Below are 19,352 nucleotides of genomic sequence, written 5' to 3'. Positions count from 1 at the left end.
CTTTTTAAAAATAGGGTGATGTTCTGAACTTGAACTTCCTGGGTGTTTTTCCTAAATTGACTTTAGCCATTATCTAGAAAAGTGCTTACTCTCTAAACCTGAGATGATCTGTCTGGAAAAGTTCTTGCTTTCACTTTGGTGCTTCTGGTAAACAGTTCATAAAAACTTGTGTGACATAACTGATCAGAATCTGCTGTCAAGGATATCACAGCTTAATGCACTAAGATGACAATACATTATGGAATTTTTGTTTAAATTTGTTCTGAGACTGTTGCCACCAATCCAGGCTAAAAGGTTCCTGTACTTGTCACGGGTCAGCCTTACAGGATAGTGAAAAGCATTTACTTTTACATTTTACTTTGTTTTTTCATACCTTCAATCCTCATGAAAACTGAACTCTTGCAAACAGTTTCTAACACTGACTTATTTCCATTTCATTTTTTTAATTGTTCAGTCACACCTAGAGGAGGTCCCTTAAGGTGAGAATAACTTCAGTTCACAGGCTGCAGGGGTTGAGCTAATTGCTGTACTGAACAATTTTCAACACAATTTTAATGTTGCTTTTTATGTATTTTGAAGAAATTTTTTTCTAGAATGCCTTCCATTGGTTTTAGGTGAGTAAAGGCAAGGACAAACTCTAGATTAGAAAGGAAAGCATAAGATTATCTGAATTGTCACACCTGAATAGGGTGCAGCTGTTCAGGGCCGCCTGTGGAGATTTACAGCAAGTAAGACAGGACAGTAGTCTTAATTAATTTATGTTGATCAGCAGAAATAAAAGTGCGTAGAAAATTATTTGAAGCAAAGACTACCTACCTGTAAGCATAGTCTGCATAAATGCAAGCTTTTTAATGAGTGTGAGAAGAGTTTGACCTCTCAAGTTAAAAGAAAACAATGAAGATAGCTTCAGGTCCTGTGGATATTAAATTCTTAAGACTTAAATGATTGCTATTTTGTTTTTGAGTGTCCTGCCTCCCATCTAGTTTTGTTACCTGTTGAGAAGCTGTATTTCTCTCCAGCTTCCTGTTTCCAGCTCTATCTTGACACCTCTGATCCTTGATCATTATCTGCTTCAGTGGTGTTCATTGAAAAAGCTGTATGTCCCATGTTTGGTCTTGCTGAATTTACTTTTAATGAAAATATGTCAAGGCCGTTTTCACCTTTCAGAACCTCCTGCATACAGTCTCAAAGCATGAATCATGTTCTGATGAGTTGAGGGTTGATCAAGCATCATGTCACTGTGTACAAAGAGACAGAATTATGGCTTCACAAGCTTTCTAATATACCTGAGCTATTTATATTGCAAACCTAAATTTTTCCTTCTAGGATTTATATACCCATACTGTAATAATAAAACATTATAGTTGGTGCTAAAAAAAGTTGTTGCAGCAATGCAGAAAGACTATGCCTTATGAGAAAACTGATAAATGTTTGTAAGTAGTACTGTGGTCTAAAATGCATTACAAGGACATCATATAATGTAATCTGCTTTATGTTTTTCCTTGAAATAGTTACTGGAATTGTTCCTTGGTTGTGTGCTTTTGCTGTTATTGCTATTTAGATAAACATGTATTTTTCACTTCTAAGCGTGTAATGAGAGAATATATTTGCTTTTATTTTTGTGTGGGTTAGGGATCATTATGATACATAAGTCAAATTATAAAAGCATTTCTCTTTAAAAATATGTAACAGTCACATTTTGTTGCCTCATCCTTTTGTGTATTTGAAGTCAAGTAACTTCAAATGTAACTGTTATGCTAGATGCTTATTTTATATTTACAAGCTTTGTTTGATTCTTTCTATGCCAAGGTGTATGTAGTCTTCAAGAGCAATTGCAGTGAAATAATTAACTTTTTTTTTAAACTTGTGCACGCATTACTTGAAGGCACTATACAAATATTTAAAGCAGCTCTTTAAAATACCACTTTTGAGAAATGATGTGCCTGTTAAAGACCAGAGTAAAAGCTGCATCAGTCTTTAACCCTCTTACCTATATATTTGGTAACTGCGCATGATTTTCCCATTTGTAATTAGTATAAAAATTTCTGTCCTAATAAAATAAACCTTTAAACTTTAAGAAAACCTATGGTTTCCCAATAGTGTTCATTTAGCAGTGGAGTTTTTCAAAGTACATCTTGAGGTAGTGATACTCTGACAAGTCTTCACTACAGTTAGAACTATCTGCTTTAATGGTGGTAGAAAAATTCCGTTCTTCTGCCAGTTTACATCAATTCAACAGGTGATCTGAATTTCTTAGTAAAGAAGTTTGTCAGTATAACTAAATCCATGCCAGAGTTTAAAGTTGTGCTAATTCACACCTCATCCCAATGTAGCTAGGCTGCAAAATTGATGAGAAAGCATTTGACTTAGTTATGTCACTTTTCCTGCTTCTGAACTCTTCAATATTTTCATGCCTTCAGCATGTATACTCATGAGATAAACTTTCTTAGTATGTTCACTCGAAAAGTTTCCCTTAGCTATGGTTTAAAATGCCTAATACAATGCCTGATCTATTGCATCTCTAAAATTTGTTTAAACCAAAATATTTTCTTTTTGCAGTGATCAGATGTGTTGCTCTGGAATAAGGCACATTTCTGTGCCAAGTCCCCCACTTGAATTTTCTTGAGATAGAAGAATACATCTTCTTTCTCTCTGTATGATACTTTGGAACTAGTGAAATTCTGTCCCCAGCCAAACACAGGTTTTCATGAGCAATCTGGATGTAAGGGTGCTTAGTCTGTTAAATTCATGTAGCTTCAATGTGTAATATTGGAAACTTCCAAATTATAGCATATAAGTATTATAAATGTTAGCATAGTCTTTTATTTTTTTTTCAAAGGAAAAAACTCTCCACCCAATGAATACCAGCCAACCACATAATTATTTTTTAGCTGTTGACCAAGCTCCTATTCCATTTTTTTGTGGATATCAAAAATTAAAAAATTGGTTCCAGCCTTCAGAAGCTGAGATAGAAAAAAAACCACAGGTGTGGTCTGCCTGTCTACCAGTGGGAGGTTGTAATAAAAAGGAGTAGAGGCTATTTTGGTTAGCAGTTAACCTAATCCATGTAAAGGGGTTTTGCAGCTTTATTGGCTACAAAACTTAAATTGTTTAACTTCACTTAAAAGACAGCTTTTCTTTTTTGTATTTTCATTTTACAAATCTGTTAGGATATTCCTGTTGACCATAACTCGTGTAGATGAGTTAAGATGTAACACTTAACTGGGTTATACACAGTAATAGAGTTGTACTCACAATTACGGTACTGCTTAGCTGATTGTGCCTGTGTAGGGGCTCAATAACATTGAAGTTCATGTCTATTGCTTTGTGTTTCAAGTAGTGTCTTATTCCAGCTAATCAGTTGTGGTTGTTGGGTAAAAATAGCAATAATGACGCAAGGAATTTTTGTCTTGGTTTTAGTTTTAAAGGCGTAATAAAACAGAAATTGCTCCTTTTTCAATAGACTAGCAGCCTAGCTGAGTTTTTAACCTCTTTTTTTAATGGTCTCTTTGCCATTATTTTTTTTTTTAAAGAAGTCTTTCAAAAGTCAGCATTGAAATTTAAAATTGTATGTCTCACATAATTTTGGTAGTACAGTAAGTAGTACAAGTAAAGTGTGAGTTTGTATAGCTTTTTTTCTTGTCTGATAATGTAATATTTTATTGTTTGTGTGTGCAGATGCAGTCAACTCACTTTGCAACAGATGAGCCCTAGCTAATGCTAGTGTGATACCTTTTAGCTATAGTAATTTAGGTAATGCTGCTTCATTTAGCCTGTGATGGAGAAGGCTTGAGATGACTTCTATTTGGTTTGATGGTAGGAGCACAGAGACAGCATTACCACAGTTCAGACTCTTCACAATACTTTGAAACACAATAGCCTGCTCACATGTTTGTATGCTAGACTTAATTGGGTATGTTTGGTACTAAAAAGGTATTGCAAATCTGAATTCAAAACCTGCTAGCGGTAAATTAATTTTAAGGAACAGAAATGTAATTTGAGACCTGAGTGATCCTGAAAAAAATTGAGTTGCAGATCTTCAGTAGAAGAAAACTTTGCAATTGTGTAGTTTGATTTGTCAGCTTATCTAGATTTAAATACTACACAAAAGTCTTTACAGATTGAATGTTTGTAGATATTTTCTTGTTTAAATTTATTCCTCTAGGACAGAATGGAACATCTTACACTAGAGGTCAGTTTAATCCTGAATTAGAAAAAGGAAGTGTGATATTGCCCACTGTCCTTGAAACGGGGAACTAGGGGCAAAGGCACTGTTACAATAGTAGGAAGAAAATAGAGTTGCTGAACACATTCCCGAAGTTCTTGTTGAATGAATGAGAATAGAGTAATTAAACTGACTTGAGGAATACTTTATAGCATGGGCTAGTGAAGTTACATCATTAGTAGTGCTCTCCATGTGAAGAGGCTACTTAGAAAGGACTTGTTTTTGGAGTGGATTTCTTTTGTTTCAAGTGTAATGTTTTTCAGACTTCAGGGGTTTATCTTTCCTAATGATTTTGCCAACCAGTAGGCTCCTATCATCGATTGCTGGCAGCAGCTTGGTTCTGTAGGGCAAGGGTTATAATTAGTTATGGTTGAAAATGCTTACCCTTGTCACCCTGGGGGAAGCTAAGCTGTTGCTAGCAATTAAAGGTAGTTAGCTGTTCCTTGCCTCATGTAAACATTTGCAGCCAGTAATTACTACACCTGAACAATTTTTTTTACCTCATAGACTGTAAGGAAGGCAAAAAAATCAATTGTTTTTGTAAATATCCAAGAGAAATTGTCCCCAAGCATAAGAGTTTGGTTTATTAGTCTAGATAGTCATGCCTTCTGTATTTTAGGTAGATATATGTACATATTTATATATATATACGTAGATATATATGTTCAGAAATGATCAGTGGTTGATGAGTTCTTGCTCATTTTAAGGTGAACTGTTTGTGTTGTTTTATTTCCTGCTCTATGTAGAGGTCAGGGATATAGCAAACTTGATATGCTTATTCAAACTTCTCAATCTATTTGCTTTCCCTTCTGTTGAATCTCTCTTCTTTGCAGATACTGTTTTCTGATACCCTTTAAATTCAGACTGCGTTTCTAAATCAGATCCAAGTTTGCTCATTGAGAACAAGTGTTATTTAGAATGACTTCGGTGCACATAGACTAAAATTTACTTCCAAGTGTTAATATTGTATATTCCATCTTCTAATGTCTGTCTAAATAATGAAATCTTGACTTAGTAATCCCCTAATGTTTTATGATAAGTAATGAAAGGGAAAAATATTTTTAGATTCATCCAGTGTTTAACTTCATTTTTTAATTCAAGTAAGTAAAGAACTACTGGAACATGAATTCATATTTCTCTCCATATGGTCTTTCTAAAGCCTAGAATAGTTTCATCGTGTTTGGAATCTGAATCCTGTTGTGACCAAAATAGCTGCCTTCCAGATTGGCTCATTTCCTCTTTTGTTTTGGTTCTCCTTTTCAAAATATTTGTAGACAACCAGTTATTATGGAAGATTAGAAGAACCCTTTGTGAATGGAAGTGTATTTGGACACTGGCTTGCAGTCCAGTAGTCTGAGGTGGACTATGCCCCTGCACTTAGTAGAGCAGAGAGAGAGAGAGAGATAGATGGTAAAGTTTCCAGGGAAACTGTTACTCTATTGTGTTACTTCCAATAGTTGGTCTAAGAAAAATACATACTGTATTCAAACCTTGCCCTGAAGTCCAATCTTGCTTGAATGTCCAGCTTCTCAGCTCTAGTGGCTTTGCAGGTTAGGGTTTTAGTAGTCTTTCTGATTTACATATGTAAGTTGACCAATAGTTGAGTGTTTCTCCAAATAAACAACTGGTATTAGATTTACTGTGATCAGGTGTGTGTTTGAACTGCAGGAGGACTTTGTGCTACCCATCACAAATTTCTAATTGGTATGTTAAAATTCAGTCTTGGTTATTGTTACTAAATTTAGTTAACTCTTCCATGGAGTTTATTGCCTTTGCTAGTTCATAGGCCATGTTGGTATCCTTAGGGGTTTTTTGTTGATTTGCTTGTGGGTTTTGCAGGTTTTTTGGAGGGGTTTGTTTGTTTGGGTTTTTTGTGCAAATGAGGTACTTTTGACTCTACTGAGTTTTAATTCTTTCCAAAGCTTTGAGCCTAAAAGGTTCTAGGGAACCTTTATTTAGATTTTATTTAGGTTTTGGTTTTGCAGCCATTTTATGGTGGTTTTGTCCTGTGTTTTACAAATTGTTTCTGTGTGAGTGGGAAATCTTCTCCAGTTAGATTCTTGTTTCCTGAGGAAAAATTTCTATAGTGTGTATGAAGGTACATGTTGCTAAGATTTCTAAGGTGCTAGGTGAAGTAGATATCTGAATAAAGGTAAGTTAAGCTTTGATTACTTACTGATCTATATCCAGGTGATAGCTGCACTGTCACATAAAAATGCCCAGACAAAACCCCACAGCAAAAGAAAACCAGCCAACCCTTGCAGTTTCATCCAATTGTTGATATAAAAGACCCTTTCCTAAATATGCATAGATGCTAAAATATTTCTTTTGATGGTATTTGCTATCTAGGTAGGTACACGTAGATTTGAAAGCACAGAGAAATCTGGAAAAGTTCTGTACTTTACCTGTTTGAAAGTATTTAACAGATTTTCTTTTTTACAGTGTGCCTTTTGAATTTAATGTTCATATTATTCTTTATAAACAATTCCATTTGTAGCGATCATTGCCATTGTAATAGAAATGTCACTGTTAATGAGGTGCAAGTAATTCCTGCATGTTAACTTCCTCAAATGTGTTTAATTTTCTCAATTTTGTGACAGTTCCCAATGCATTTGTCATAGTAATTCTTGTCTGTTTTCACTTAAGACAGCAGCTGAAGCTATTTTTTCAAATATTAACCTGAGCAGAAATGTTTTTCTCAGAGTTCTGCTACAATTGGTTACTCAGTTCTACCTGATTTTTAAAAGCAAATTTTCAGGAGATGAGTCATGGCAAATTTGAATTTAAAATTTGTTTGGTAGAAATTTCAAGGGAGGTGTTCATTATTATGATGTGATTGAAGGTATTTATTTTGAAAATATCTTTTTTAAACAATTTTTTAAAAAGCAATTTCTCATTTGGACAGAATTTTCAAATTTATGTGCATATTTCAGTGGCTGACTCGTGATGGATGGCTTTGCTTACAAATAATTAGTAGTCCCTGAAGTTTATTTTCTTTTTCATTTTTAAAAACATTGTTAATTATAACCAAATAGTCAGGATTGAAAGGAAACAGTCTCAGTTAAATTTTACTTGCAAATTGTTTCCTATTCCACCAATCCAGAATCATATCACAGTGTAATACCTGTTTTAGTGTAGCTTTAGATGAGGGTTGTTAGGAGTGGCCTGGTTTCTCTCCTTCTTTTTCATAGCCCAGGAAGTATCGACTGGGGATGCTGGATGAGAGGATAGTTCCGGTGGGATCAAAGGCAAGAAAATCAAAGAACCCTATTGGCTGTCTGGCTGACAGGTGTAAAACAGGAGTACCCATCAATATGGTTTGGTGGAACAGAGTCACAGAAAACAATTTACAGGTAAAATTATTTTTTACTAGTCATTTTTTCAGTATTTTGGATGTTTTATTTTCAGTTCTGGAAAATAGTAGTTACTCCCACTATGAGTTAAGATCAAATCAAATATTTATTTCACATAAGAGGCATAGTGGTCATCTAAGAGAGTGATCTGGAGTTATTTAATTATCTTCACCCACTGCTAAGCTATATACTTTACTTGATTTTTATATAATCTAAGGAGAAGGTGCAAAACTAATAATTTAATATATTCTAAAAGCAAACAACCGCAACCTTTAATTCTCATCTGAGGAAGTTTTCTACTGGTAAAATTAGTGATTGTTGTAGAAATGATTGACACAATGCAAATAGATGCCCTCAGTACGGAATTTGAAGACATTGCCATCATGATCAGGAAGTATACATTTTTAATTTTAATGTTGGGATAATTTATATTTCTCAACTTGAGAAATACATGCAACTCTTACCATTATTTTACTTAATTCCTGAATCTTCTTCAGCTCTGTAAGAGGGGGTTGGTCCAGTGGGTTTGAATATCTCTATACCAAAGTAGCAAGTAATCATTGAGATGAAAATAAAGAATAATTCTAGCCTAGGATGAATCTGCTTTGTGGCCCTTAAAGTGGAGTTTAGATGGAGATTATTACAGTGGTGGGAGTTGCACCGCTGCTGCTAATACTGTTTTCACTTGTGTAGTGCTTTTGATTCCTCAGATATTGTTAATTTAGTCTTCCTGTGATGTGTATGTTATTTTTGATGTTTTCTAAGTGAATGAACTGGCTAAATTGATAACAGACCTAAAATTTGAACTTGTGGCACTTCAGGATTTTCTTTCAGTTCACTGAGTTTCTGCCGTATGAGGGCCAACATGATGCTTGTACAAGCTCCTTTCCACACTGATACTAGTTCTGCACTATTTGATGTTTGGACAAATCTGTGCTACTGAAATGAACAGTCATGGGCAGTGTGATGTAGGCAGCATGGTGCTACGTTTAGGGACATTTGGACCTTCAAGTCTGTCTTGGCCCTTTTGCTGCTGAGGAAGCAGCATAAGGCACTGAAGGAGAAAAGATGAAGCATAAAGGAAACATTGGTAGAAGGACCAGGTAAGCTTGAAGGACAGTGGTGAGAGCCTGTGAAGCAGTACTGTTTTGAAGGGAGAGAAGACTGACAAACTGAATTTATGGCATGTATCTAACAGTGAATGTAAGCCGTAATTAAAGACAGTTATTCTGAGGAGAGAGACAGAAAATTGGTCTTTAGTTTTCAGGTAAACATTAAAGGGCAGAAAAACTCCTGTTTGTGCTCCTGTCCACTATTTTCTTGCTGTACAGTGATGCAACAAGCTTTAATCTGCTCCCTTTAGATTAGAAGCAAAAGAACTTAATGCTTTTGGAGGCTGGAGAGGCTGTAGCCTGAAACGTGAAGCTTCTCGCCAGGAGCGGTTGTCTTCTCAGTACCTGTGCACTCTGAAGTGGTGTTCAGTGTGGCAAAGCTCAAGGTCCTCATGCTTTCTGAGGTTGCATAGCTTCCCATGGAGATGTGGGCTTTAACAGAGCATGTGTATGTGTGCGTATGTGGTGGCAATATGAACAGAAGGATTCCCAGAGGTTGAAGAGAAACTCTGGAATCTGGCAACACTGAAGAAGGAAAGGTGTTAAAACTTGCATTGTAAAATAATTTAACTGTTTCTCCTGCATGGCTATGAATTTATAATCCAGATCTCTTTTGTTTAAATACAGTGTTATATTTACATGATTAAGAGTGGAGTCTGCAGAGTGAATTGTACTCTGGGTTGTGCATTAAAAAAGCAAAATACTCAAATCAAAGTTTGGGTTATAGTGATGCATCCTACCTTATAGTAGGAAATGTCCTGAGCTACTCTACTGCCACATGATATATAATAGCAAATGGTGATCCTCCTTAAAGTAGTAGGAATAGATACATGTTAATTATACAGATTAATTCTTATTCACCATCAATAACTGATCATTTTTTGCTCAAGAAACAAAGAATCATGGAAATGAATTTTTTCAAGTATATTGCATTAGGAGCACAGACCTCTGAAATTTTAGATGTTTTTACAGTACTTTGAAGGATTTTAGTTAAAGAAATGTGAAAATATTGCAAATCTAATTTTAAACTTTACTTTTTAATGAGATTTACTTTCCAGTTGTAACAAGACTTTGCTAATAGTTTTGTCTGAGCCTGTGTTCTGGTTTTTATAAACCAATAAATCTTTAGCCAACAAATTTTACCCAGTTTTAATGAAATTGACTCTTAATTCTTCTGCAAGAGTAGTAGAGTAATTTAACTAATAATGTTGGCAAATTGAAATTTATTAGAGCGTATTGTTGGAGTGATGTGATGACTTGTCACAGTAATTATAGTAATACAGCATGTTTCACAAATTAAATGGTGGAATAGAAAGATTTGCTTTGAAGTCCTTGGCAACCTCCCATGTCTTCTAGGTTTCTCTGCATCTTTTCCTGATGTTATGGCTCGCAAGGAGCCCTTGGAGGAATTGCAGCAATCCTCTGTAAAGTGAATCTCCTCATATAGAACCTCTGCCCATAAAAAAACAACAAAGAAACCCCAAAACCCATCAACAACCAAATAGCAACATGTTAAGCTCAAGAAAGTCTTCTGCATGCTTCTGTATTCCTAAGAGATATTATGAAAACTATGCCAAAAATAGACTGTTAAAGGAGTGCCCTGCCTTATGGCATGGGTGTGGGTTAGTGTTGGCTTTCTGTAACCATTACACGATTATGTAATTTGGGATGTCAGAACAGATCAGCATGAATTTGGAAGTGAAGGAGAACATAAAAAGAGAACAAAGAGGCTTGTATCCAGTTTCTAGCATGGTAAGTACATTAGCACATCCTTCTAAAATCAAATGAGATTGGCCTACTTTTTGAGTTAGGTAGCTGGCTCTGGTTGAATGTGGAACCAGAACCATGCTAATGAAGTACTCTTACAGCCTCTGAAACTGATGTGGTCTCTCCTGCTGCTGTACAGCTGTGTTGAGAGATGCTGAATGAGAAAGGAGAGAGAGAGAGAGAAGGGTAGTTTCCAGTATTCCTGTGGGATCCCTGCATGGCTTTCCAAAGGCTTCGTAACTTGTATGTCCCTGTGTTCCAGCTCACTCACTTTGAGGATTCATTTATTGATTACTGCAGCAGTGAGGGCTTACAAGTTTATCACTGAGGAGCATAACGACAAATCATATGTATCAAAGTTTATAGTTGATGAAACAGGAGTTTTGATTTTATTTCTGGATTACAGAAATCCGTTAGTGCAACTCCTTAATGTACAGTAATGCCATATGCTGCTGTGTGGTCCTTCTAGTGATGGTCTTCAGCTTAGATGCTTGGCTTGCTCTTTGCTTTCATCTGTACCTTCTTTTAAGGAGCCTTGAATTGTTTTGGAGTGGTGCTTTTTGGTTTTTTTTTGTGGTACTCAGAGACTATTTTCTTTCTTCCCCTCCATGCTATATTTTAATTTTATTTCCTCTTGATACCTGTAAAAGCGTAAAAACCACCAGACAAAGTCTGAGCTGACTGGTGACACATATGAATTGTTTCATAGTCTTGGCCTCCTGTTGTACTTTTTCAGTTCCATCCTTAGTAATTGTATGTATCATGGCTAAAATCAGCCTTCATTTGGACTGTATTTATGTGTTTTATAAAATTTTTTCACTGATGTATTGAAGTGTAGGAATTGATTTTCTGAGTGGAGCCGGATGGACTCAGTTTTGTTTTCTGTCTTTGGAAGTTTCTTTGCAAAGCTGACTGAAAAGAGGCATAGTCATAACGTGTCTGAAAACAAGGTATTTAGATGAAATTTCTTCATGGAATCATTCTGAGAATGCATGATAGAGGTATTCAGATAGTAATTAGGGAATTTACTTCACTACTTTAGTTTGACAGCATCTTTATTAATATGCTAGAAGAAGGAGGATGAGATTTCAATTGGCAGGGTTGAGAGGAAAAGGAAATGATGGCAATTTTAGCAAAGGTTAGAAGTTACCTTAGGTGGTTTGCTAGAAATACATAATACAGCTGACATAGCTGTACTTCTTTCTCTTTAATGCTGTTTGTTGAAAACATGTTAATTAGCATTTTGAAATTTTGTATGTGCTTTTTATGGGATGTTTGCATTTGAAACTGAAAATAGAGCTATTTAACACACTGCAGACAGTTCTGTCTAGTTGGCTTTTTGTTGTTTTGGATTTAGAAATAAATTTGCTACTTTTTAACACCACAGTATTGCATAATCATTACATGATTCTTGCATGTCCATTCTTCTGGTTACTCTTGAAAATTAAAGTTTTCAATACCCATTTTCTCTACATATTTTACCAATTCTGATTTATTCTGACTTGAAATTTTAAGCCTCATCTAGTATGAATAAATTACTTTATTCTGAGATGAATAATTAATTACTAATTAAATGAAATGAATGTTGTTTAAAAGCTGTACTTGTGCAGAATTTAAACATAATACAGAATGAAGAAAATCTTTTCACTAAGATCTAGGTTATTTTCATTCTTATAGAAGTTTTAATTTTTTTATGTCATCTTGGGAATTTTGGTAGGACTCTAATGAAAAAACTGTAAGAATACTCTGTTGGGTTCTAAAACATGGTTACCATTTAAACAGATTTTTAAGCTTACCATTGATCCAAATGTAAAGCTAAAAGTGGAATTTATACTTTGTATTATGAGTTGACAGAGTGAAAGTAGGGTTTTTTTCAGGCCAAGAATATAGTATTTTGAATCACTGGCCAGTTTGGCTTTCTAATTTTGGTATATTTGCATGGTCATTGCTGCCAGATGGGTATCTACAAAGATTCAAAAGTAATTAAAATATTACATATTTAAGAGCTAATAGTAATATTACATTCCCTCAGTTTAGTCACTTAATCTGGCCTCATTATTTTAATTATTTTCATGGAAGAAAACTGTTTTCAGAAAAATATTTTAAAAATATTTTATCTGAAGTAAAAGCATAAAAGTTTTTCAGAACTGCAGCTTCACGTATGTGTAATGAATTTAAATTTGGGTTGGGGCTTAAGCTTCAAATTGTCTGACAGTATTTGCTAGTTTTGACCATCAATCACTAGAATTTGCCGTATTACTTTGATTAGTTTATTCTGGCTAGTGACTGTGGAACTTGAGTATTTTTCTGTATTTAGAAAACAACTTGAAGATGGAAGGGTCTTTTAAAATTGTATCCAAAAGTTAAATAACTTTTACCAGTGGGGAAAGTCTTGGATTGCAGCTTCAAGTTTGTAGCATCACAGAGAAGTAAAACAGGCTGTCATAGTATAGGGTCTATCTTCATAAATTAAAGGTGTTTACTCATAGACAACATTTTCATCAAAGTTATGTAAAAACAACTTAATCTTGCCAGGCTTTGCTGCTCATCCTGAATTGTGATATCAAAAATTGGAATGAAACTGAATTTCCATCAGACTTGACCCATTGCTGTTTGTAATTCTACAGCATAAACCAGGTTGGCCATAGCAGATTCCTGGGTTTGACTCTCTTATTTGGATAAATTTAAACACCTACAGTTCAAGTGGAGCTCTTTCTTAAAGCAAAGCTGCATTTAAAATTTTTGATGGTTATAAATAACTTTTAGTAAGTAAGTACCTTTTATTGGTAACTTCTAGACATAAAAACTGGTCCATAAAAACTTGCGGAATGCAGTGGAGTTGCATTTGCTGATGTAGGAGTTATTTGAATCAGCAGGTGAAAATAAGAGTTTAACCAAAAGGCCATGGATGGGAACTCTCTGTTGCTCTAGGGAAGTCTGAGTTACCTTCTCAGAAGGTAACTGAGATCACTCCAAAAAAAGGTGTCTTTGTCTCTGCTTGCATGCTTCCAACCTAATGCCACGTGCCGCCCTTGTTGCCTGGTTGATATGATATTTAGATGTTATAGAGCTGTGGATGTGTCATTGCTACTTTTAGTAGTGGAAAAATCTGGATCTTGTGGTTCTTTGGAATTATCTTGTTTTAGCAAGATAATACAAATTCTGTCCCTTGCTCTCGCATTCGTTTTGTTTGATGTCTGTTTAGCTCTATCGCTATTTGAAAAAGTTCTACTTTACTCTTTACCACCTCTAATTTTCTCCAGTTTCAGAGCAGATTTTGCTGAATGGTTGCATGCCAGTGTTTGTCTAGAGGAACACTATTCTCTTAGTTATTCCTGTACCTATTCAAATAAATAATTCAAATAATTCAAAAATTCAGATAAGTCCAGAATATTACCTTTTGAGTGTGTGTCAGTTACATGTTTTCAGTCTGTATAATTCAACTTATTTGTTTTGCTGTATTTGCATGTATATATTAACATGTTTTCCTTAGCTGTGATTGAAGAGTTTTAAAATTCATGTGAATTTTTTACCCATTTAAATATGTTTTACTTCACAATCTATATATTTACTTATAGCTGTTCCTTGAATATTCAGAAACATGCACATGTAAGGTGACAAATAAGGTGGTAAAGTTGATATCATAAAGTGGATGGAGGTTAAAATTTGTGTGATCAAAGGTAGAATTTTTTTACTATTTGCTTTTAAACCTGGGCATCTTCTTTAATTTTACAGCTTTGAGAATCTTCTTTTTCAGTGCATTGAAATACATTAATACTATGATATTTGGCAGAAATATTCAAATAAAGGTATTAAAACCTAATTAACAGAAACTCTTTTCAAATACTTTCTTCACTGTCTAAATTGATATTCACACTTCTAACTTGGTACTAACTTACTTTCTCTGTTGACACTTTATATTGGTAAAATCAATTTTGGTAATTTAACTAACAGTTGATATATTAGGTTATTTTAAAACTGCCTGAAACCAAGGTATTCCAATACAATTTTCTGTAAAAAACGATTATGAATTATCCTAGTGGTAACCTTTGTCTATTGGGAGCTGTTGCTGTATTCTTATGTTACCTAACTTGTTTAGACACTTTCGAGAGGTACTCTGCAGATTACTTAATAAACTAAATCCTGTGATTTAATGATCTTCAAGCTTTTCAAAGTGTTTATGTAGTAGTTTATTTTATTTCTTGGCTTAATGTAATTTTTGTTCCACTCCTGTCATTTGTAAGTGGCTGTCCAAGCTTTTTGCCTTTTGAGCTCTAACTGGGATTTTCTTTTTTCTAACCCTCCCTACACTAAATCAAACAAAAACCTCACCTCAAAACAAACATCACAATCCCAAACTACAAAACTGTCTGTGCTGATTTTAATAGAAGTTAAAAATTGCTTGACTGTTTGTTTTATATGCTATCAAATATTGATGCTTGACCATCATTCTGCTTCTATTTTTTTTCCTGTGGTGCCAAATTAGACTTTATCATTAAGGGTGCTAGATAAATGAAACAGGTAATTAAAACAGAAGTTAACTTCACAAAAAACCTAAACATACAGCTCTATTTGAAATAGAGGCACGGGTGACTTTTCTAGTAGGAGTTTTCTAGCAGGAATAATTTTTACTCCTGTAATTTGAAATTGCCAGTTAGCTTGAGATGAAATTGCTGAAGTCATGGAGGAACAGTCTGTGCAGCTGTGGCAAAGCTTTCTCAGTATCAAGTCTGTCCTCCAACTTGTAATGTAATGCTTCTGGAAGGTCTTTTGCAAAATGTTGTATGAATTTGTAGACCAGCTGCTCATATGGAAAGCTTTGCTTATACCAGTTCAGACATAAGCTAAAAGCATGTCTAAATTTGTTCATGTAGACTAGCTTCCAGTATTCTTTGTTCTTGTCAGCAGGCTGTATGTACCTTAAAAATACCCCCTGTACCAGTAGACCTTTCTAGAAAGTATTTTCTACCAAATAGGTACTCCCCATCCCTTCTCATTTAAAATAAGCATTTATTTTTTTTTTTTAAACAGACACCAAATCCTTCTGCAAGTGAGTTTATTCCTAAAGGAGGCTCAACCTCCAGGCTGAGTAATGTATCCCAGTCAAGTATGTCTGCCTTCTCTCAAGCCTTGTTCTCTCACCCCTCCATGGGAAGCCCTGCTACTGCTGGGTTAGCACCAGGTAAGTTGAGAGTAATGACTTCTAGTACAGTGGTGTGTTTTGTCAAACATAACCCTGTATATATAGTTATCAGATTTGTCAGGTATAAATATAGCTACCTCCTACTTTAGCTATTAATTTTAAGGCAATCGTTAAAAAGCAGAGGAACTTTGGATTTATATTCCAGTAGTATGGAAATGACACTGCAGGCTGTGAAATCTGCTCGGCCACAGCAGCATTGCAATTAACAACTTACTCTGCTCTTTTTGGGGAAAAGGGTTGCTGAGTTATCACATACTGTGTCCTAAGTGGTTCTTGCCAGAGCGATACCTGAAGATGATTTAAACTACCCATAGTCTAGAAATGCATTGTAGTCTACAATGCATATGATCTTGGTTTACTGCACAGCAATGTGCTCTTTTTTGTTTCTAGACTGTGCGATGTAGAAGTAATTTTTTGCAGTATTAATGAATGCATATGAGGATTTAAAAATCTGGATTAAAAACACAATGTAGAAGACAGGCTAATTTGATAATACTGTATCTTGCAAAATAGCATTAATTGTTTATTGTATCTGTCACATGTAATCTCACTTTTAAGACTAATTTATAGTTACTTCCCAGGTTTAAAACTCTTACTGAAATGTGCTCCATACAGTCATGTAATTGAGTGACAGTTTTTTTTTACACATTAAAAAAGTTCAAGCCCTTCATGGATCTTTTAGTTTTCTGTTCTTAAGAGATTAACTTAATTCTAATAATTTTGTTTAAATAAAATTAAAATATTTCTAATATATAGCCATCAGCAAATCTGGATATTCCCACTGCAGATTCTTTAATGAGTATCTGTATGTACTTTAAACCTTCAGCAGTCCCTTGTGGCTACTGAGGAGCATTAGATAATTGCCAAAAGGCAGACAGACAAATGTTATAAATGATTTTTTAAAAATATCAATTGGCAATTACCATTTATTAAAATTAATGCCAGTCTTTCTTGATGCCCATGTCAGTGTGACACTGAGGTAGCTTCTCAAGGCATCAGTAGAAACCAGCATTTAGCTTGCATGTAAAACCATACCAGAGCAGGCTGGGAAAGGGATTGATACTTCTGCTGACCAAATGAACATGTTGTGGTACTGTGTCTGCTTGATCCTATATTGTGCTGTACCGTCTTATTGGAAAACTGTTGTGTTTATATGCCTCTCAGCCTTGTCACCTGGATTGAAAAGTGTATAAAGGATTAAATAGAATACAGTAAAATGATCTACTTTTGGAAAGTGTCCAGTGGGGTCTCAGAGGGATCCTTCACAGTCCAATTTCTTTACTATCTGTAAGTAATACTTGAAAGGATAAGTAACACTGATGAAAGAAGTTCACACAACAATTTCAGCTGCTAGAAATAAATAGATACCAATGCTGCATACTTTCTAGCCTCAAATACTATTGTTTTTTTATGGACAAGAGGGATGGGGGAGTATTCGTAAGGGCTAACTTCAGACAGAGTTGGCTTGTTTCCCTGCTCTTCCTGTATAACTAAAATGAAAATATAGTTCCAAGTAGGGATCTTCGTTGGATTCTCTGAGTTTTTCTTCTCTCACTGAGTGCAGAATTCTCTGAACCTAAGTGTCCTATGTAAATACTGCTCACAGACATGTATTTTTATTTAAATGTCAACATTAAAGCTGTCAACAGGATTCATCCACAGAAATTCCTGTTACTTCAAGGTCAGCTAGGAGGTGCTCTTTCTGAGGCTCTTAAATAAGAAAGCAGTATCTTCATATGAGGAAACTTCACCACTTAGATCATGGTGGATAACGGAATAAAAATATATTGAAATACATTCTGAAGTTGTCATGAAAAAATGGTTGAGATGTGTTAGCTTTCAATAAGTGAAAACAGTTTCAAATGAAACCTGTATAAAGAGTTCATAAGAATTTTCCTCTGAATAAAAATAAGTCTCCAATTAGTTGAAGAGTGCATGTTCTCCAGTAGAATAACTTTGCAGATTTAAATATTTATGTGAGATTGCTTATTGTAATTTACAGGGTACTGGAGGAAATCAAAATTTCATGAGAAGTAAGGAAATGTAGTAGGAGTACTTAAGACTTTCATTTTTTAATTTACCCATAACAAAGTAGGTAAATTATGAAAGCAGTCATTTGATTTCTGTTCTGATGATGGAAAAATATAAGTTCTTTTACATATCTAATGTCTGAGATTTCCCTAAAGGTAGGTGTAAATCAAAACCACTTTTGACATCTAGTATTTCTTGTCCTTGGAAAATATTTATTCTGCCTGTCTTGTCAGCAGTACTGCACCAATACTGAAAAATATGATGGGGTAACCTAAAATACTTTAGTGGATAACTTGTTGGATCCATGACTGATGTATCAATTAGGAGGTAGCATGGAAGAAGGTTACTCCTACACTGACATGTTTACTTATGTAAGTGCTTTCTAGGGTAACCTCAACACAGTCATGTTCATCTTGGTGGCCTTTTATAGAATATGGAAATAGTGATATGAAATGCAACTTACACAAGTGGTGGGAGAAAATTGTTTCACCAAAGAGTTGTAAACAGATCTCATCTACCATTTGCAAACTCTTTTTCTGCAAACTCACCTGAATACTACCTTATTGCTCATTGCTTTCCTTGCTAGCAAACACACCTTGTTTGTCATTTATGTGGAAAATTTAGTAAGAAGTTGACAATCTTCAACTAGCTCTTTTGCTAATAAGCTTATCTTGCGCAGTCCTGTGTAGCTGTATTTCAGTATTAACGTCATTAAAATGTGCAACACAGTATATGAAAGAAATTTATGAATGTCATCGAAGTGATAAGACACCACTGCTGTGTTGAACTTGAGACAGAACAGATGTATATCTGGGTTATAGCTAAAGAATGATGCCTTTTTCACTGATGGAAGCGACAGCAAATTGCTGTTATTTCTATGTTTAGTCCAAGTCAGGTTCTGAGCTTATGCAGAGTGTAGGATTTCCCATTCCTGCTGCCAGTCTGAACCTGCAGGCATAGGAGCCAGGAGTGTGAAGGTATTGTTCTTGTGTCCAGTTGGCAGGTCTCCATTTGTGATGAGCTGCAAGATTGTAGTTCTCAGAGCCCACAGCCCCAGCTGGAGATGGACCACTTCCAGCTGAGGTGGTTTGTGTGGCTGAAGGCCCCAAGAGCTAGTTCCAGCCTTCTGGATCAAATATAGTGCAGATGAAGTTCTGCAGCCATTCCAGAATAATGTAAGAACAGAAGGCAAAGAGACTCTAAAATTATCTTTTTTTTTTCCCAATTAAAGCTGAAGAATTGATGACTCAAATTATTTAGGCAATGAAGCAGATTTAATTAACTTGAAAATACAGTTACAATGCTAATGACCTGATAGAAAGCTTACAATAAAAAGAAATAGTTAATGAATTTAAGGATGCTACTTTAAGTTCTTGAAATCATCTGATATTATAGTGTATTTTACTTTGTCATTTTTCAAAATTTACCTAGTAGTCTGGGGTATCTCTGAAGTACAGAACATTAAAGTGGTTAAATGTTTACTTTTTGACCTCTGAATGTGTTATAAGCATTAGAGACATAGGGATATGGTTGTAAATTAGCAAATTTGTGGGCCAAACTCAGCTTTTTTTTTTAACCTTTAGATTTGTAGGCCAGCTGATTTGCATACATGTGAGCTGAATGAAATCCTGCTTAAGTTGTGAATTCTCATTACCAATCAA

General features: G+C 35.0%; 1 protein-coding gene across 2 annotated transcripts in view; it reads left to right on the top strand.

Moving 5' to 3' along the window:
- The window catches only part of PAN3 (poly(A) specific ribonuclease subunit PAN3), a 79,314-nt gene that overhangs the window by 27,921 nt on the left and 32,041 nt on the right, over positions 1-19,352 (top strand). For both annotated transcript variants that reach the window (XM_083855892.1, XM_083855891.1), the window contains exons 6-7: positions 7,417-7,578; positions 15,489-15,639. In XM_083855892.1, the coding sequence (XP_083712018.1) occupies positions 7,417-7,578; positions 15,489-15,639 (313 nt within the window). The remainder of the gene's footprint in view (positions 1-7,416; positions 7,579-15,488; positions 15,640-19,352) is intronic.

Source organism: Zosterops lateralis (genome assembly GCF_965231275.1).
Source record: "Zosterops lateralis genome assembly, chromosome: 2".
NCBI classification, from domain to species: domain Eukaryota; kingdom Metazoa; phylum Chordata; class Aves; order Passeriformes; family Zosteropidae; genus Zosterops; species Zosterops lateralis.
Note: the sequence above shows the minus strand (reverse complement) of the source record. Positions and strands in the feature narration are given on the sequence as shown.